This window comes from Sebastes umbrosus, chromosome 2 (assembly GCF_015220745.1).
Source record: "Sebastes umbrosus isolate fSebUmb1 chromosome 2, fSebUmb1.pri, whole genome shotgun sequence".
Taxonomy (NCBI): Eukaryota; Metazoa; Chordata; class Actinopteri; order Perciformes; family Sebastidae; genus Sebastes; species Sebastes umbrosus.
Genome location: NC_051270.1, coordinates 21,065,538 through 21,081,459, shown reverse-complemented (window position 1 = coordinate 21,081,459; position 15,922 = coordinate 21,065,538). Strand labels below are relative to the sequence as shown.

Below are 15,922 nucleotides of genomic sequence, written 5' to 3'. Positions count from 1 at the left end.
AATACCTGCTTTACAGTTCTGAAATTGTGGAGTCTTAATAATTGTTGTTAGGTTCAATTTCAAGCATAACACAATGTTGATTAATCAGCAACTTGTCAAAAACAAGAATGTGCACACCTAAATGACACACCCGACGCTATCAAGCTAGCATAGACCACACTACTAAAATAAATATCTTTCTAAATTGCCATTGTAATCTTATTGGATATGGTGAATTAAAAAAAGGGAAGTCCATGTATCACAGTTGATACAGAAAACCCTCGTGGGCATACATCTTGGATTGTTTTGGATTCCCCGCACGCCAATATTGCAATACATTTGGAAACTCCAGTGTTCCAGACTCTGGTAATAAATATACACGGCAGTATATATATTGATCTATATGAGTCCAGGGACCACAGAGTGAAAAACTCCCAATAAATCAGTTGGTCACATGTAGTCTACAAGGTGACTTTTCCCAGTTTCTTAATGTCGGCTATTCATCCTGCCGCAAAACAACTACTCTGGAGGACACAATTTGTTGTGTGTTGTGACTAGTTTACATGATGAACTCAAGCATCCATTGCAATCCACAAGATTAAACAATTAATAAAAGGAAGGTGTCTGTGACTGCTCAACAGTCAGCCCAGAGGTTCACCAACCATGGGAGGGCGTCATTTCCGCCAGCTGTGCCTTTTCACGTTAGCTCTTGCCACTTTCCTAACCCCTCCCTCACCATGCAACTCCCTCATGCACTCCGAATGACAGAGGAAAGGAAATTATCGAACACCAATACAATGAAGCTGTCTGGTAACTTAATAGGGCTGCTGAGTAGGGGCACTGTGGCCATCTTGCTTTGAGGCGATAATGAGAGTCATCATTCCCTCTTGGGCTGGAAGAAAGAGGCCTCCTCTGTGGTGATGGTGTGTGTGTTTTTTGTGTGTGTGTGTGTGTATGTATATGTGTGTGTGCTCGCATGTGTTTGTCTTTGAGCTTCTTTAGTCCGGTGAGGCCCAATAAGCAAACAGCACAGTGCTTTAACGAAGCCACAGAGATCTCCCGTTGAAGGGAGAGATCTCTGAGAAATACTGTTCATTAAATCAAGCTAAAGTCCAAATATTGACTTCAGGGAGACACAAAACAAAGACTGTCCCATATATCACATTACAGGTCCCTCAACCATTTATATGTTGGGGGAATAGACAAGAAAGATCTCTCACAGCAAAGATAAAAGTCGCATTTGTTAATGAAACTCAACATGAATTCTGATCTAATAAGAGGAGCCGCAATGACGTATTTGCAGAAGTGACGACGTGCTATGTTATCACTGGACTGGTAACAAAAGGATATGTTTTTCTTGTTTATTTAAATCACCAGTGGGGTTTTCTATTTGATGAAGTCGCACAAATTCAGGAAAAATGTCTCCAAGCAGCTTCACGGACATTAAAGGGGGTCCTAAGGGATACCATCTGAAATATTTACACGGTGAACTACTGCATCTGTTAATGAACATTCTGTTGTATTGTATTAGGACATCAGTTTGTCAACACTCTATGTAGATCAGGCTGGTAGTGGTTATACATTACGGTATGACTGTGCAGTGCTTGCTTTCACTTTGTGAACCAGTATAAGGTAAGCTGTAAGTTTAACATAGTTAAACATGACCACAGGAGAGTGTGTGATTGTGTAGAGTGGCAGAGAATATGGTAGGCAGAGGTCAAAAGGCAGTATTCAAGTATTCAAAGTTGGCTAGGGTTGGGCGATGTTTACTGAATTGGCATATGTGACGATGTCCACAGTGAAACGTCATGATGGACGATGATATCATTGTTCGGGGGTTGAGGGGTCATCTAATACTACTATAAAGGTACTATAATTTTAACTGATCGAACTGTGATGATGTGTTCAAATTCAAAATTGATATTAATTAATTAATATTCAGACATCTTGCTCCCTAGTCATGTATAAGGTAACATACAAATTGTGAATTGCTCGCAAGATTGTCATGGTTAGGCATTGACCTCCAATAGTTAAGGTTAGGCATTGACCTCCAATAGTTAAGGACAGGCATTGACCTCCAATAGTAAAGGATAGGCATTGACCTCTAATAGTTAAGCTTTGGCATTGACCTCCAATGGTTAAGGTTTGGCATTGACCTCCAACAGTTAAGGTTAGGCATTGACCTCAAATAGTTAAGGTTAGGCATTGACCTCCAGTAGTTAAGGATAGGCATTGACCTCCAATAGTTAAGGTTAGGCATTGACCTCCAATAGTTAAGGTAAGGCATTGACCTCCAATAGTTAAGGATAGGCATTGACCTCCAATAGTAAAGGATAGGCATTGACCTCTAATAGTTAAGGTTAGGCATTGACCTCCAATGGTTAAGGTTTGGCATTGACCTCCAACAGTTAAGGTTAGGCATTGACCTCAAATAGTTAAGGTTAGGCATTGACCTCCAGTAGTTAAGGATAGGCATTGACCTCCAATAGTAAAGGTTAGGCATTGACCTCTAATAGTTAAGGTTATGCATTGACCTCAACTAGTTAAGGTTAGGCATTGACCACCAATGGTAAAGGTTAGGCATTGACCTCTAATAGTTAAGGTTATGCATTGACCTCCACTAGTTAAGGTTAGGCATTGACCTCCAATAGTTAAGGTTAGGCATTGACCTCCACCACTAGTTAAGGTTATGCATTGACCTCCACTAGTTAAGGTTAGGAATTGACCTCCAACAGTTAAGGTTAGGCATTGACCTCCAATAGTTAAGGTTAAGCATCAACCTCCAATATTTAAAGTTAGACATTGACCTCCAATAGTTAAGGCTAGGCATTGACCTCCAATAGTTAAGGTTATGCATTAACCTCCAATAATTAAGGTTAGGCACTGACCTCCAATAGTTAAGGTTAGTCATTGACTTCCAATAGTAAAGGTTAGGCAATGGCCTCCAATAGTTAAGGATAGACATTGACCTCTAACAGTTAAGGTTATGCATTGACCTCCAATAGTTAAGGATAGGCATTGACCTCCAATAGTAAAGGATAGGCATTGACCTCTAATAGTTAAGGTTTGGCATTGACCTCCAATGGTTAAGGTTTGGCATTGACCTCCAATAGTTAAGGTTAGGCATTGACCTCAAATAGTTAAGGTTAGGCATTTACCTCCAATGGTAAAGGTTAGGCATTGACCTCTAATAGTTAAGGTTATGCATTGACCTCCACTAGTTAAGGTTAGGCATTGACCTCCAACAGTTAAGGTTAGGCATTGACCTCCACCACTAGTTAAGGTTATGCATTGACCTCCACTAGTTAAGGTTATGCATTGACCTCCAACAGTTAAGGTTAGGCATTGACCTCCAATAGTTAAGGTTAAGCATCAACCTCCAATATTTAAAGTTAGATATTGACCTCCAATAGTTAAGGTTAGGCACTGACCTCCAATAGTTAAAGTTAGGCATTGACCTCTAATAGTTAAGGTTAGGCATTGACCTCCAATAGTTAAGGTTAGGTATTGACCTCCAATAGTTAAGGTTAGGCATTGACCTCCAATAGTTAAGGCTAGGCATTGACCTCTAATAGTTAAGGTTATGCATTAACATCCAATAATTAAGGTTAGGCACTGACCTCCAATAGTTAAGGTTAGTCATTGACTTCCAATAGTAAAGGTTAGGCATTGACCTCCAATAGTTAAAGTTAGGCATTGACCTCTAATAGTTAAGGTTATGCATTAACATCCAATAATTAAGGTTAGGCACTGACCTCCAATAGTTAAGGTTAGTCATTGACTTCCAATAGTAAAGGCTAGGCATTGACCTCCAATAGTTAAGGTTATGCATTAACCTCCAATAATTAAGGTTAGGCACTGACCTCCAATAGTTAAGGTTAGTCATTGACTTCCAATAGTAAAGGTTAGGCATTGACCTCCAACAGTTAAGGTTAGGCATTGACCTCTAATAGTTAAGGTTATGCATTAACATCCAATAATTAAGGTTAGGCACTGACCTCCAATAGTTAAGGTTAGTCATTGACTTCCAATAGTAAAGGTTAGGCATTGACCTCCAACAGTTAAGGTTAGGCATTGACCTCAAATGGCCTCGTGAGAGTTTTTGCAAGTTTTCGCAATTTGAGTGTTACCTTCTAGACACGACCGTGCTCTAGCTGCATGTCTGTATTATATATTATATTATATAGCCAGACCTATCTCCACAGCTCTGTGTCAGTGCTAAAGAAAGGTCTAGGTCCACACATTATCTTTCTGGTATGGGGGGATAAAAAATGCTCTGGCTTGTTTGTATTTCTTTATATTATATATTATATATATATTATAGTATAAGCCTAGTATAGAGTCAACTAAATTGATCAAATCATGTGGGCAAAAAACCTGCTACAGGAGCCATTATGAATATAAGGATGTCTGTCATCTTATCAATCGTGCCGTTCTTTCTCCTGAGGTGAGTGTGTTCTATAGACTCTCTCTCTCTCTCTCTCTCTCTCTCTCTCTCTCTCTCTCTATGTCTCTCTCTCTCTCTCTCTCTGGCATTGGAGTATTTCTCTAGTCTGTTGATCCCACCCCAAGGGAGTTTGGGTAGGAGGGACCTCACTTCCCTGTGTTTACATTGTGTCTAATACCTCTGTCTTGTTAGCTTTTTCCTTTTGCTGATGGTGGACCCAAGGGAGCACAACAGGTGATGAATGTTTAATGTAGAGAAATCGGAGACTACAACTAATGAGAATGCAACTGCAAGACAATGGTTTGTAAAAAAAATTGTTATAAAACAGTTTTCTGTCCTTTAGTCTTTATAAAAAAAAAACACATATATCAAGTCGACACAATGCCCTTACACAATGTCAAATGGACTGATCAATAATTTGTAAGCTATATTTGCATTTTTAAATATAATTTATACATTTTGAAGCTAGAATAAACATGAGTGGTTCAGAATATTTGCCCTTATTTGTTATGTATATTACAATCACTCACAGTTGTAGTTCACACATCAATAACATGAGGGCAGCAGCAATGTAAAACATGCTTGAATGCAGAATGTGGTGAGACTCATAGTTTACAAGAAACCATCCCCATGTTGATAGACTGTAGTTGATAACAGAGAGTAAGAAAAACTGACATCATTAAGATTCACCAACACAAGCAAACCTCCTCCAACCCCCAGATGACTATCAAGCACTGTGTTTTCTAAGCATGGAGGTAATGAGACAAATATGTATTACTCAAGTAAAAATGGCATGAATATTAGCATCGCATTAGGCCCTGAATTTAATGATGTTGTAAGTACAATGTGTCACAGTAACTAAGAGAATAAAACAAAATATACTTTCTATAGGGAAGGAGAAGATATGAACTCGGTTTCAATGCAGTGTCTCTTACAGAAGCATGCCTAAGCGTGGATGGACTCATGAATGAGAAAATGATACTGAATCAAATCATAATTGAGCTTAACATGCCAATGCGTGGGATGGTGAAGTAAAATTGCTGTACAACATAATTTGAGTTTATTAAAAGTAATGGCTTGCGTTAAATGAATCTATGGTGATCGCTTAGTGAGAAAAGGGACCATCAGTACTCACTAAAGGGGTGCAAGGGGTCCAATATTCAGGGTTCAGCTCAGCTCGCGGACGGAGGTCCAGATATTCAGGGTTCAGTTCAGTTCGGGCACGTGTTAATGTTCCCTTCATGGAAGATTGAAAAAAAAGTCTGTTAGAATTGCTACCTTTGGTTTGTTTGTCATTTATGCAAATAGTTGTGGATAAGCTTATCAGTTTTAAGAGCTCACAAACCCAATATATTTCACTCTGGTGCAAAGAACAGTAAACATATTGTAATGTAAAATGCTTTAAATACTTTGTATTAACCAATTTTATTGCCCTCAAATGAGCTTGTATTGTCTTTTCATTGAATAAAGATATACCATTAGCAAAAAAATCATTATCTATAATGACTATTCACAGTAGAGCAATTAAATAAAATGCCAATTCAACATTCCACAACAAATTTCCAACAAGAATTCCTGTAAAATGAAGAGCAAATTATAGTCCAAATGAGGTTAGAATCTAGTTTTCCATTCCTGAGGCCCCGTGGCCCAAATGACAGGCCAGTGGAATAGACTGAATCTGCTGGGCCCCATGAGGTCTATGATGTATACTGTAATTATCTGCTGATTCTCAAAATGGCTGTGTGTAATGAGGCTATGCAGCATGAAGCCCCAGGCATAAATCACTGTCTTTAACTGACTTCCAGATGACCAACAACAACACAGAGCAGAAGCAGAGAGAAAGGAAGGAATGGGTTATCTGGGCGGCAGCACTATATAGCATCCAACTTGTGCTCCTTATCAGCAAAGGCCATATTGTTAGCCAAACCCGCTTCCTTAAGACAGTTTTCTGTCTCCCAAAAATAGTCAACTGACTTGCATTTATTCTCAGTTATTTATCCGTTGTACTGCTTGGCTACCAATATATTAACTGCTCGCAGCTTTATTTAGCTATGCAACACAGGTGGAGAATTTTTATTGATGCAGTGTTAGGCCCGGCTATGTTGAATGGCAACATGCCAGTCAATCTGTCAGACTGTCTGCTGTCATTGGCATGAAACTGTTTCCATCGTCTGACTCACACACACAAACATAAACAAATAAACGGCTACCACCCCCACCACAACACACACATTCTGAATATGAAGACGAATATAAGTGCATACAGGTTAACAGTTATGTAGGAATACTGGACCATATACAGAATTGGGTGGGTGATAACATACTGTACAATTCAACCAGATACAATAGTATCATCTCTTGTCTCCCCCAAAAAATAATATAATAAATAATGCAGCCCGGTCACACGAAAAGGCGTGTGAATGACATAATAATGCTCAAGGCAAAAGCATGTAATAAGAACGCTGTAACTGCAATGTAATGACATAGAATAAAAGGGGAAAAAGACCACTTATGGCAGACGGGAGGGAAGGTTCATGGGTCCAACAAACACAGGACTTTCAATCTGGAAACCGATGCTCGAAACTGGTGTTTTGTTACATATTTTCTGTAGTGCTGTTACGTTGTTTCCTTGCGTATTTTACTTAGGTTACGTACTTATTTTAAGCCCAATCATGACATTTTTCCGAAACCTAACAAAGTGAGTGTTTTTTTTGCCCCCTGCTGGTACTGCACGTTATTACATGTGTTTAATATACACGCATTGGCAAGGCAAAACATGACACTGACAGGCTATCCTCTGGTGGACAGAAGGGTCTATTACACACTTTGGCATGATATTGGGTTAAATAATGAGGAAAATTTTGTTTATATAAAAAACATATTATATTATATTAAAAAATAGTTTTGTTCAAATAGTGCAATATTCATACAGTGGGTTATGTGTACTATGGCAGGCATGGTAACTATTACTATTACTGTACCATACTTTTTTGTTCAAAAAAATTATAGAAGTTAGTTTTGTTAAGAATTTTGATTAGGTCGGAAATCCAAACAGCCCACCATTGAGTAAATTTGTTTTTTGAAGATACAATTGGACACAGTGACAAAAATGTTGAAAGTATGTTTAAGCTCTGTGTCCTATTCAGGATGCTGTCAATCTAACATTCTATACCTAATATGTGCTAAGACAACTTTTCTCGCAATAGTTTCACAAATTCTTCCAATTATTGGCAAAAGCTGAGGGAAATAGGTCAAAGAGAGGTAGAGCAATACTCCGAACCTTTATGTCATTATGCATCTTCTTAATATATTCCACTTGTCTGTCACTCTAATTAATGGCAGTACATCTCCATAACCCACTCAGAATGTGAGATTATTTATTAGTACCTAGCCATTTATCACCAGTGGGATAAGTGACAGAGAGAGGGGAAGTGAGAGTTGGCAACATTATAATTGATCATTTTTCAGTCCGCAATGTCAGAGTGATCCTGGTAAATCCTGGGTTGCAATGTGTAATACTGTCAGCGCTGACAACAAAAATAAGGTGCATGAATTAAACAGGTTATTGAGATTGATTGAGTGCTGGCAGTGACATGAGGTTTCAGTAACTTTCCATTAGCTAAAATGGCAAAAGCAGAACATTTGGGACTGAAATGTTGCAGCGAAAGATAAACAGATAATTAAAGTTATGGTAGCCCATCTTTCCTCATCATTTACCTGGAATTAAAATTAAAATTGTACTTCATTTGAGCTGTCAGGCAACTGAATGTTTTAAAGAGGACCTTTTATAATTTGTGCTTTTTCTCTTTCCTTTAGTGTTATATAGTTTTGTTTGTGCATGGAAAAAGGTCTGCAAAGTTACAAAGCCCAAAGTCCATGCCAAAAGGAGTTGATCTCTCCCACAGAAACACTGCTCCTGAATTGCCTGAAACGCCTCGATGGAAGTCCTGCCTTTTCTTCCGTAATGTGGTGATGTCATTAAGTAAAACATTTGCATAATGGCTAATATGGCACGCCCTCAAACAAAGCTAGTTAGAGCGGAGCTGGAGCAGAGGCCAAAGAGTTTGGTTTGGTTAACCAATCACATCAGAGTGGGCCAGCTAACCAATTAGAGCAGACTGGGCTCTTTGGGAAGACAGGGCAGGAGCTCAAACAGAGAGTTTCAGACAGAGGGTGAAAAGAGGTGCTGCCGCATAGCCGGTATGAGAAAAATAAAGTGTTTTTTGAACATTGAAGCAACAAGTATGCACCTGAAAATAAGCATAATGGGTCCTCTTTAAAACGTATAGAATGTAAAGTTCTGCCCAATACAAACTGCTAAATGGTAAATAGTGGTACACTGTAGGTGATTTGGTCTTTTGGGGGGTGAAATTGATTTGGTTTCTAATTTAATTGAAGCAGTATAGAGGCTGAAGGGACTGCTGAGGGTGGCATGACTGATGGAGAGTCCCACATTGAAAGTACTCATGAAATTTACAGTGCCGTTGAGGGGACAGTCGCATTACAAATGGAGAACAAAATGAGACCGAAATTAAACCAGCAGCTCAACATAATGCAGTCTCAACTGATTTTTGGTAATTTTGTGGCTAGAGGCATGTTGTGCATCTATGCTGCAGTGGAATACGGGTTGAGGAATACATTTTCAGATGGTGTGGGTGGGATTGGCATCCGTCATGACCAGTTACAACACTACAGTCCGGACAAAAAAATGCCCCCTCCCAAAAATAAACTGATTTTCTTCTGTGGGAGATGCAGCTTCGTGACAAGTGAATACTGTATATGGCACCTTATATTTGTGTGGGAGGATATACTGTACAGTAACACATTTGCTTACTGTGTTATTTCGTGTCCCACAGAAACCATTGCTCAATTCAAGAACAGATCAAATGATCTTAGAAAAAAAGCCACTCAGGACCGGCAGGGATAGGATAGGAGGGGGCATCTACCAACCATTTCCTGACATCTTCAGAGGGTGCTGACATTTCCACATTTCTCATTTCACACATCCTGGTGCACAATCTTTGCTGGATGACAGTCATCGGCACACACAAACACATTTATACATGAATGCATACAAAAAGAAATTTCACATCGCTGGATAAGATCTGTTACAAGTATAGGTGTGATTAGCTGAGCAATACGAGCTCAAATCCACCAGACAGCCTTCACACCTTCATTTTTCAGCCCTGTCTCCTACAAAATGACGTCCCCATACAACTAAACTGCATTCTCAATTACGTTTTGAGGGAAACATATATCCTCATGGATTACCGTCGATTTTAAACAGTTTTAATGCTGTAAATTGAAACAAAACAAAACAAAAACACAACAAAACTACTTGGTTAGGTTTTGTAAAAAAAACATTATGGGTGGGCTTAAAATTACTATGTCTGTTATGTTATTGAGCTGCGTACGTAAATTAAAATAAGTGAACGTTAAACGTTCACGAACAGCAGCCTCCTGGGTGAAAGTCCTGTGTTTGTTGGACCCCTCCACCTCCCCGAATTCCTCCCTATGCGGACTTAGGTGGACTATCGTTACAAACATAATCCGTGACAAAATATGTTCTCATTCACATACACACACAGGCTTTGCTCTTTACTGAACTCTGAAGGTAACCGCTTGAGTCCAGAAGAGGGCTCCGCCTGTACTTATAGAACTAGGGTTACAATATTGTAACCTTTTTTCCCCTCGAAAGTAATTCACAATGCAGTTTCACAGGGCTGTCATTTTTATACCTGCTCCGCCTGTGCAGGGTTAGTGGGGGTTTGTGCATGTGTTTGTGCATTCCAGCTACACTGGGAGAGAGTCAGGGCACACACTGGGAAGGTTGCCATTCTGTTACAGGACCAGTACACATCAATAGACAATGTTATTTGTGTCTATGGGCAATTTAGAGTTTGCAGTTTAGCTAAACTGCTAGTCATTGAACTGTGGTAGGGAATTGGAGCACATGCAATGCACATTGATTCAAACCCAGAACCCTGTTGTTGTGAAATGACAGTTCGAACCACTGAGCCAGCGTCCAAAGTACTGCTCCTACCTTTGAGATTGACACACAGTAAAGTTCATAGTGAGTCACCAAAATACCAAATGGGCATGAGTAAGAAAACAACCATGTGGGTTTGTCAGCACAAAGCTCAGCCATGTGCCACAATGAAATTAGAGATCTAGGTGTTTATGCCAAATTGAGTCTAGTTCTAATACATCTGTGTCCAACAAGTGTTTTCCACAGATGAGTGTCTCTAAGCATTTGGACTATAACACTGGACATGTTGTTAGCTATAGCTAGAATTTGCAGCCACAATAATTGCTTTGGACAAAAGCATTTGCAAATGAAAATATATATAATACAATATAAAAAACAATACTACAGTAGCTGTTAAAGTTAATCTGTACAACAAATAATTAATGTTGCTTTAAATCACATTGGTAACCCTGAAGAAAATGAACTTTTATGACCAATATGTAAAGGTGAGAGTAACAACACACTGTTGAAAGTCTCTGTGGGCCAGTAAAGCTACTCTGTTGAACTGTGAGAAGAACTGAGAAGATGAGTTTCATTAGGAGGATAAAACACACTTTAATCAGCTTTACCATTAGTCTACCGCTGCCAAGCCCTCCCAGTCACAGCAGACCTTTAGTTCTGTTTAATTACCTTAGAGATACCACTGTATGCACTCTTCCTTGACATCACGGACAACATTCATTTCTCAACAAGTGTTGTGTGTGCGTGTGTGTGCGTGTGTTTGCGTGCGTGTGTGTGTGTGTGTGTGTGTGTACTGCTAAGAAAAGAACATGATGTTTATCTTGTGACTAGTGGTAAGACTCCAGGGGGAAAAACGATACTTGTGGATGACTCATCTCAGCTCTTCGATCATTATTTATTTACTTAGCCATTTATTTCTTCATTAACTAATCACATCAATACGTTAAGACAAGATTGTGATGTAATATTTTAATTACAAAAATACTTTTTAAATGAAATGGACGTGATGCTGGCAATTATGAAACTGGAGAACGGAGAGCAAACTGAGTAGAGTCATCTGAACGGATAATATACAACAACGACCATATTCTACTCATAGCAGCGTTAATAGTTAACACTTAAAGCATAGTAAAATCAATCGCAGCATCATCTGACTTGTCTCTGGAAATTACCCAATATGGGTTAATATATTAAGGCAATAACTGCCCTGTGCTGGCGCGGCTGTCTCCTAAAGCTAAAATGAGCCCATAAAGTGGTCCTGTGTGAGGAATCTTCCTCTGGGCATCAGACGGAGATCAGCTGAGCAGCAATCCCTACTTCATACCAAATAATTAGATTTTGCTGATTTTTTATGCCTCTGCACTGGCGACAGCCGTGGCCGGAGGCATTATGTTTTTGGGTTGTCCGTCTGACCGTCTGTACGTACGTACATACTTCCGGTCCATTCTTGTGAACATGATATCTCCGCCTAGAGGAAATTTCCCCAAATTTGCCACAAACATCCGTTTGGACTTAACGTAAACTGATTAGAATTTTGTGGTCAAAGATCGAAGGTTAAGGTCACTGTGCCATCATGTTCGTCCAATTCTCTTGAATGCGAGATCTCAGTAACATCAGGAGGGAATTTCTTAAAATATTGCAAGAACATCCACCTGGACTCAAGGATGAACTGATTAGATTTTGGTGGTCAAAGGTCAAGGTCACTGTTACCTTACGTCCGCCCTATAGAGGGATGACATATTGTTTTAGGCCAACCAGGAAGTTAGCATTGCCCTGGGTTCCTTCGACAGAAAGCCAATGGGATTTTCCATTGGGTTTTTGGTTTGTCGCAGAAAATAAGCTCTGTGGCAAACACACGTTTGATACACATGATACTTACACATTTTGTTCAGCCAGATAATCACCACAAATGAACAGCACTTTTATGATTTTTGAGTTGTAAATGCAATCGCCAGAAGTAAAATCTAAAAGGCAATAGACAAACTACACCATAGGCGCATGAGCAAGAGTACACAACGAGGCTGTGAAGGTGGACGTGTCGGCATGATTATGTCTTGTAGTCTCATTTAGCCACTTGTTAGCAACCGCCTTTTTAAAGACACAGAAAGGCTTCAAAATTCCTGAGTGAGGTATTTATTGATGTATTTCGTGTCGTAGAACAAAATGATAAAATCTCTTAAGCTTGTGTTAACCTCAGACCTTATTTGAGGTATCTAACTAAAACATTTAAAAAAAAAAAACACTGACTTCCAGACGAGGGAACTGAAAGTGCTAAAATGCTAACTCATTTCCGGGTTTTAGGACTCATTCCTGTAGAACTCTATTCTCATGATATCTCAAGAACGCCTTGAGTGAATTTCTTCAAATTTGGTACAAACATCCACTTGGATTTAAGGATGACCTGATTCGATTTTGGTTGTAAAAAAGGTCACTGTGACCTAACAAAACACATTTTTGGCCATAATTCAAGAATTCATATGCTAATTATGAGAAGTTCACACAAATGTCTAATGGGATAAAATGATGAAGTCATGACATTTTGGACAGACATGGATGTAAACTGCAACTTGACTGATTGGCGGAGGCATACAATCACAAGGCGGTAGTTCTAGTTTTTTGCATTTAGGCCAAAACAATTGAAAGGAATGTACAAATGTGGGGGGTTGTGTAGTCGGGATGCAAGGAAAGGCCAAGTGCTCAATGCAAAGGAAAATGGAATGCAGGGAAGGAAATTGGTGATGATTAGAAAATGCGAGCACACAAGAGGGTGCTACTAACTTATTTATATTAAGCTGTTGAGATGGCTGGGCGAGAAAATCTGTGATTATTATTCTTTGATTTGCAAAGCCACGCCGTGATTGGCCCTTCCTTTGGTGGCGGCATTAAACTTTATGTTTATGGGTCCCAGTGTTAAGCCCATTTCCACGCTCCCCATTCCACACACTAAGTATTGACATTCCATTTAAGTTGACGACAGTGAGGAGGGTATTTTATGACAGAAATGTAATGGGAATGCATGCAGCGGGTATTGCAGTAAAAAATATCACCCAATTACAAGAACATCTTTGCATAGTTGCAGAGTAAAGAGGGTATGCATGATGCACCTCTGCTTTGTTCAGAAAGAACAAAGGGAAAGGAATTCATCTGAGCCCTCCCCTCTGCTCCCGCTGCTGCATTAAAACACATACAATGAGAATATTCTCTAATGGAAAACCTACTCTGTGTATCTGTGTGTGTGTGCCCACAAAAATTAATGTAGAGCTTATGTTTGATATGATAATTAATTACACAACTTTAAAAATGCCCCTGCTACATGTAAATTAACGCAGACACAACGTCTAAAGTGTGTTCAGAGAGGGGGAAAACTAAATGTAATACTGTGGATTGTTAACATGGTTATTCAATGGAGGTGCTTTGTGAGCGAATGGAAAACAAATTAGGTTAAAGTCTTGTGACAAGATAAATAAAGCCCTGATCAATTAAGTGGTTGAAAAAGACGGCCGTCCAGCACTCAATGGGGGCAGTCTTGCTGTTACAGTCTCATTCTTGAGCCACAGAGAAGCATTGATTCTCCCTGGCACCCTGTCCTTGTCATTATAGTCGATGCTGAGGCCAGCCCAAACCATTCTCAACAACCGCTAATGGCTTCAAGGAATTCAGCCGGACTCGTGGCAGAATTCTAATAAGCAGGTTTTATGAATTGTGAGTGCAGGGATGAGAAGGCAGAACACTGCAGGTTGTCCAGAGAGCACAGCGAATGCATTAACAAAACTAGAGACCATCTTGTGATGGGATCACACCAGCTGCAACACCAAATATGGCCAGGGGCGTAAAGTGGGGGGGGACAAATGGCCCCTTCCCACTTCCTACCCCCCTAGGACCAGCACCCTTGCTGGGACCACACCCATCTTCGAAATCAACCTTCATTTTCATCTCAACTACACACCTGTAAAGTTTCAGTACTGCTTCTTACACGATTGTGACGCTATTGCTGTAACAAAATCTGTCCACAGACAGACAGATAAACACCTGGCAAAGTACTCAAAACCACCTCTGTGGTAGTTCCCGGAACAGTAGGTGTTTCCAGGACCACATTTTCCGTGATCACACACACACACACACACACAGACTCACAAGGTGAAAACAATACCAGCCACATGCTGTCGCGGCTGATAACAATTCTCTGCCATTACTGCACAGTTGGAACTACTTCTGTTTGAAGATGCTGAAATGAGATTGAGGTAATAGAGATGTTAGTTTTTCTGATGAAACAGGTTGCAATAGTAACTAGAGACCATCTTGCGATGGGATCGAACCAGCCGTGATGCTAAATCAAGGCAGGGGCGTATAGTGGTGGGGCCCCTTCCCCGATTCTTACCCCCTTACTTCCAGCGCCCTCGCTCGGGCCACACCCATCTTCGAAATCAACCTTCATTTTGATCTCAACTACACACCTGTAAAGTTTCGTGTCTGCATCTTGCACGGTTGTGACGCTATCGTGGTGACAAAATCTGTTCACAGACAGAAATAAATACACCTGACAAAGTACTCAAAATCCCTTCTGTGGTAGTTCCCGCTACAGTAGGTGTCTCCAGAACCACATTTTGCCACAATGACTCACACACAGACTCCCATGTGAAAACAATACCAGCCGCAAGCTTTCACGGAAGGTAATAATTTTAACCTGACTGAACAAACATTTCTTCTGTTTTAAAAGCTGTTTCCTATTAACAACAAAAACTAATATGTAAAATACAAGTTCAGTGAGTTTCTTATTTTTCTCCTACGCCCTTCAACTATTCTGTAAGAGCGCCTTTCAACCTCCAAGTGTAGAGCTTCATCTCACTGGGGGTCTCGTCTGTGCTTCTGGCCTCAGAATAGTGTTACCCTGGGACTCCTCCCAAAGGAGCCATGTACAAAAGGAGAAGAAAGTTGTTGCAGAGAAGCACTTTTCCCTGAGATCAGTTGGGTTTCTAGTGGTCATTCTGTTGTGTACTTTTCTGACCTTCTTTTTCTCCTGCAGACTGTAGTTCTTGCTCCCTCCTCTTGAGGGAACAATATCGTTTTGAATAGATAAACTCTAGATGTAGTTTAAACTGTTGCATGGCCTTTAATGGCCCACGCTTTTTAAATCATCCCCTCGGACTGGTATTTTATACCACATACTGAGACAAGTTTTGAGTGCAAAAAACATTGAATCCCCAATTTCCTTTACATTATCTTAACATTATATTTATGAAGTGCATCTCTGGCCATGGAAAATATTTATTTCTAAATTAATAGATAAAGATTTTGAATAGTATCTGCTCATTGGGGCACTTACAGTCATTGTCTGTTAGTCATTGTGTTAAGAGACAGCTCAGACAAAAATATGTTCATTAATTTACTGTAAAGCCAAACCAACTACATCCTCCAAATTTTAAATAGTTCAAGTTCAACATAAACAAGAAGGGAAGACAGGTGATCTTATCGAATCCACTGAGAGAGGGATTGATAGATACATAACA

The 15,922-nt window shown here is 39.8% G+C and overlaps 1 protein-coding gene and 1 long non-coding RNA gene across 5 annotated transcripts in view; one reads left to right on the top strand and one right to left on the bottom strand.

Moving 5' to 3' along the window:
• Nucleotides 1-15,922, bottom strand: part of LOC119503285 (protocadherin-9) — a 227,329-nt gene that overhangs the window by 157,975 nt on the left and 53,432 nt on the right. For 2 of the 4 annotated variants that reach the window (XM_037794989.1, XM_037794991.1), the window contains exon 3: nucleotides 5,562-5,663. The exons of the other annotated variants lie outside the window; for them this stretch is intronic. In XM_037794989.1, the coding sequence (XP_037650917.1) occupies nucleotides 5,562-5,663 (102 nt within the window). The remainder of the gene's footprint in view (nucleotides 1-5,561; nucleotides 5,664-15,922) is intronic. 4 annotated transcript variants of the gene reach the window in all.
• Nucleotides 2,314-3,014, top strand: LOC119503305. Its single transcript, XR_005210295.1, has 3 exons — nucleotides 2,314-2,365; nucleotides 2,474-2,500; nucleotides 2,909-3,014. It is a non-coding gene; the product is annotated as an uncharacterized LOC119503305 (long non-coding RNA).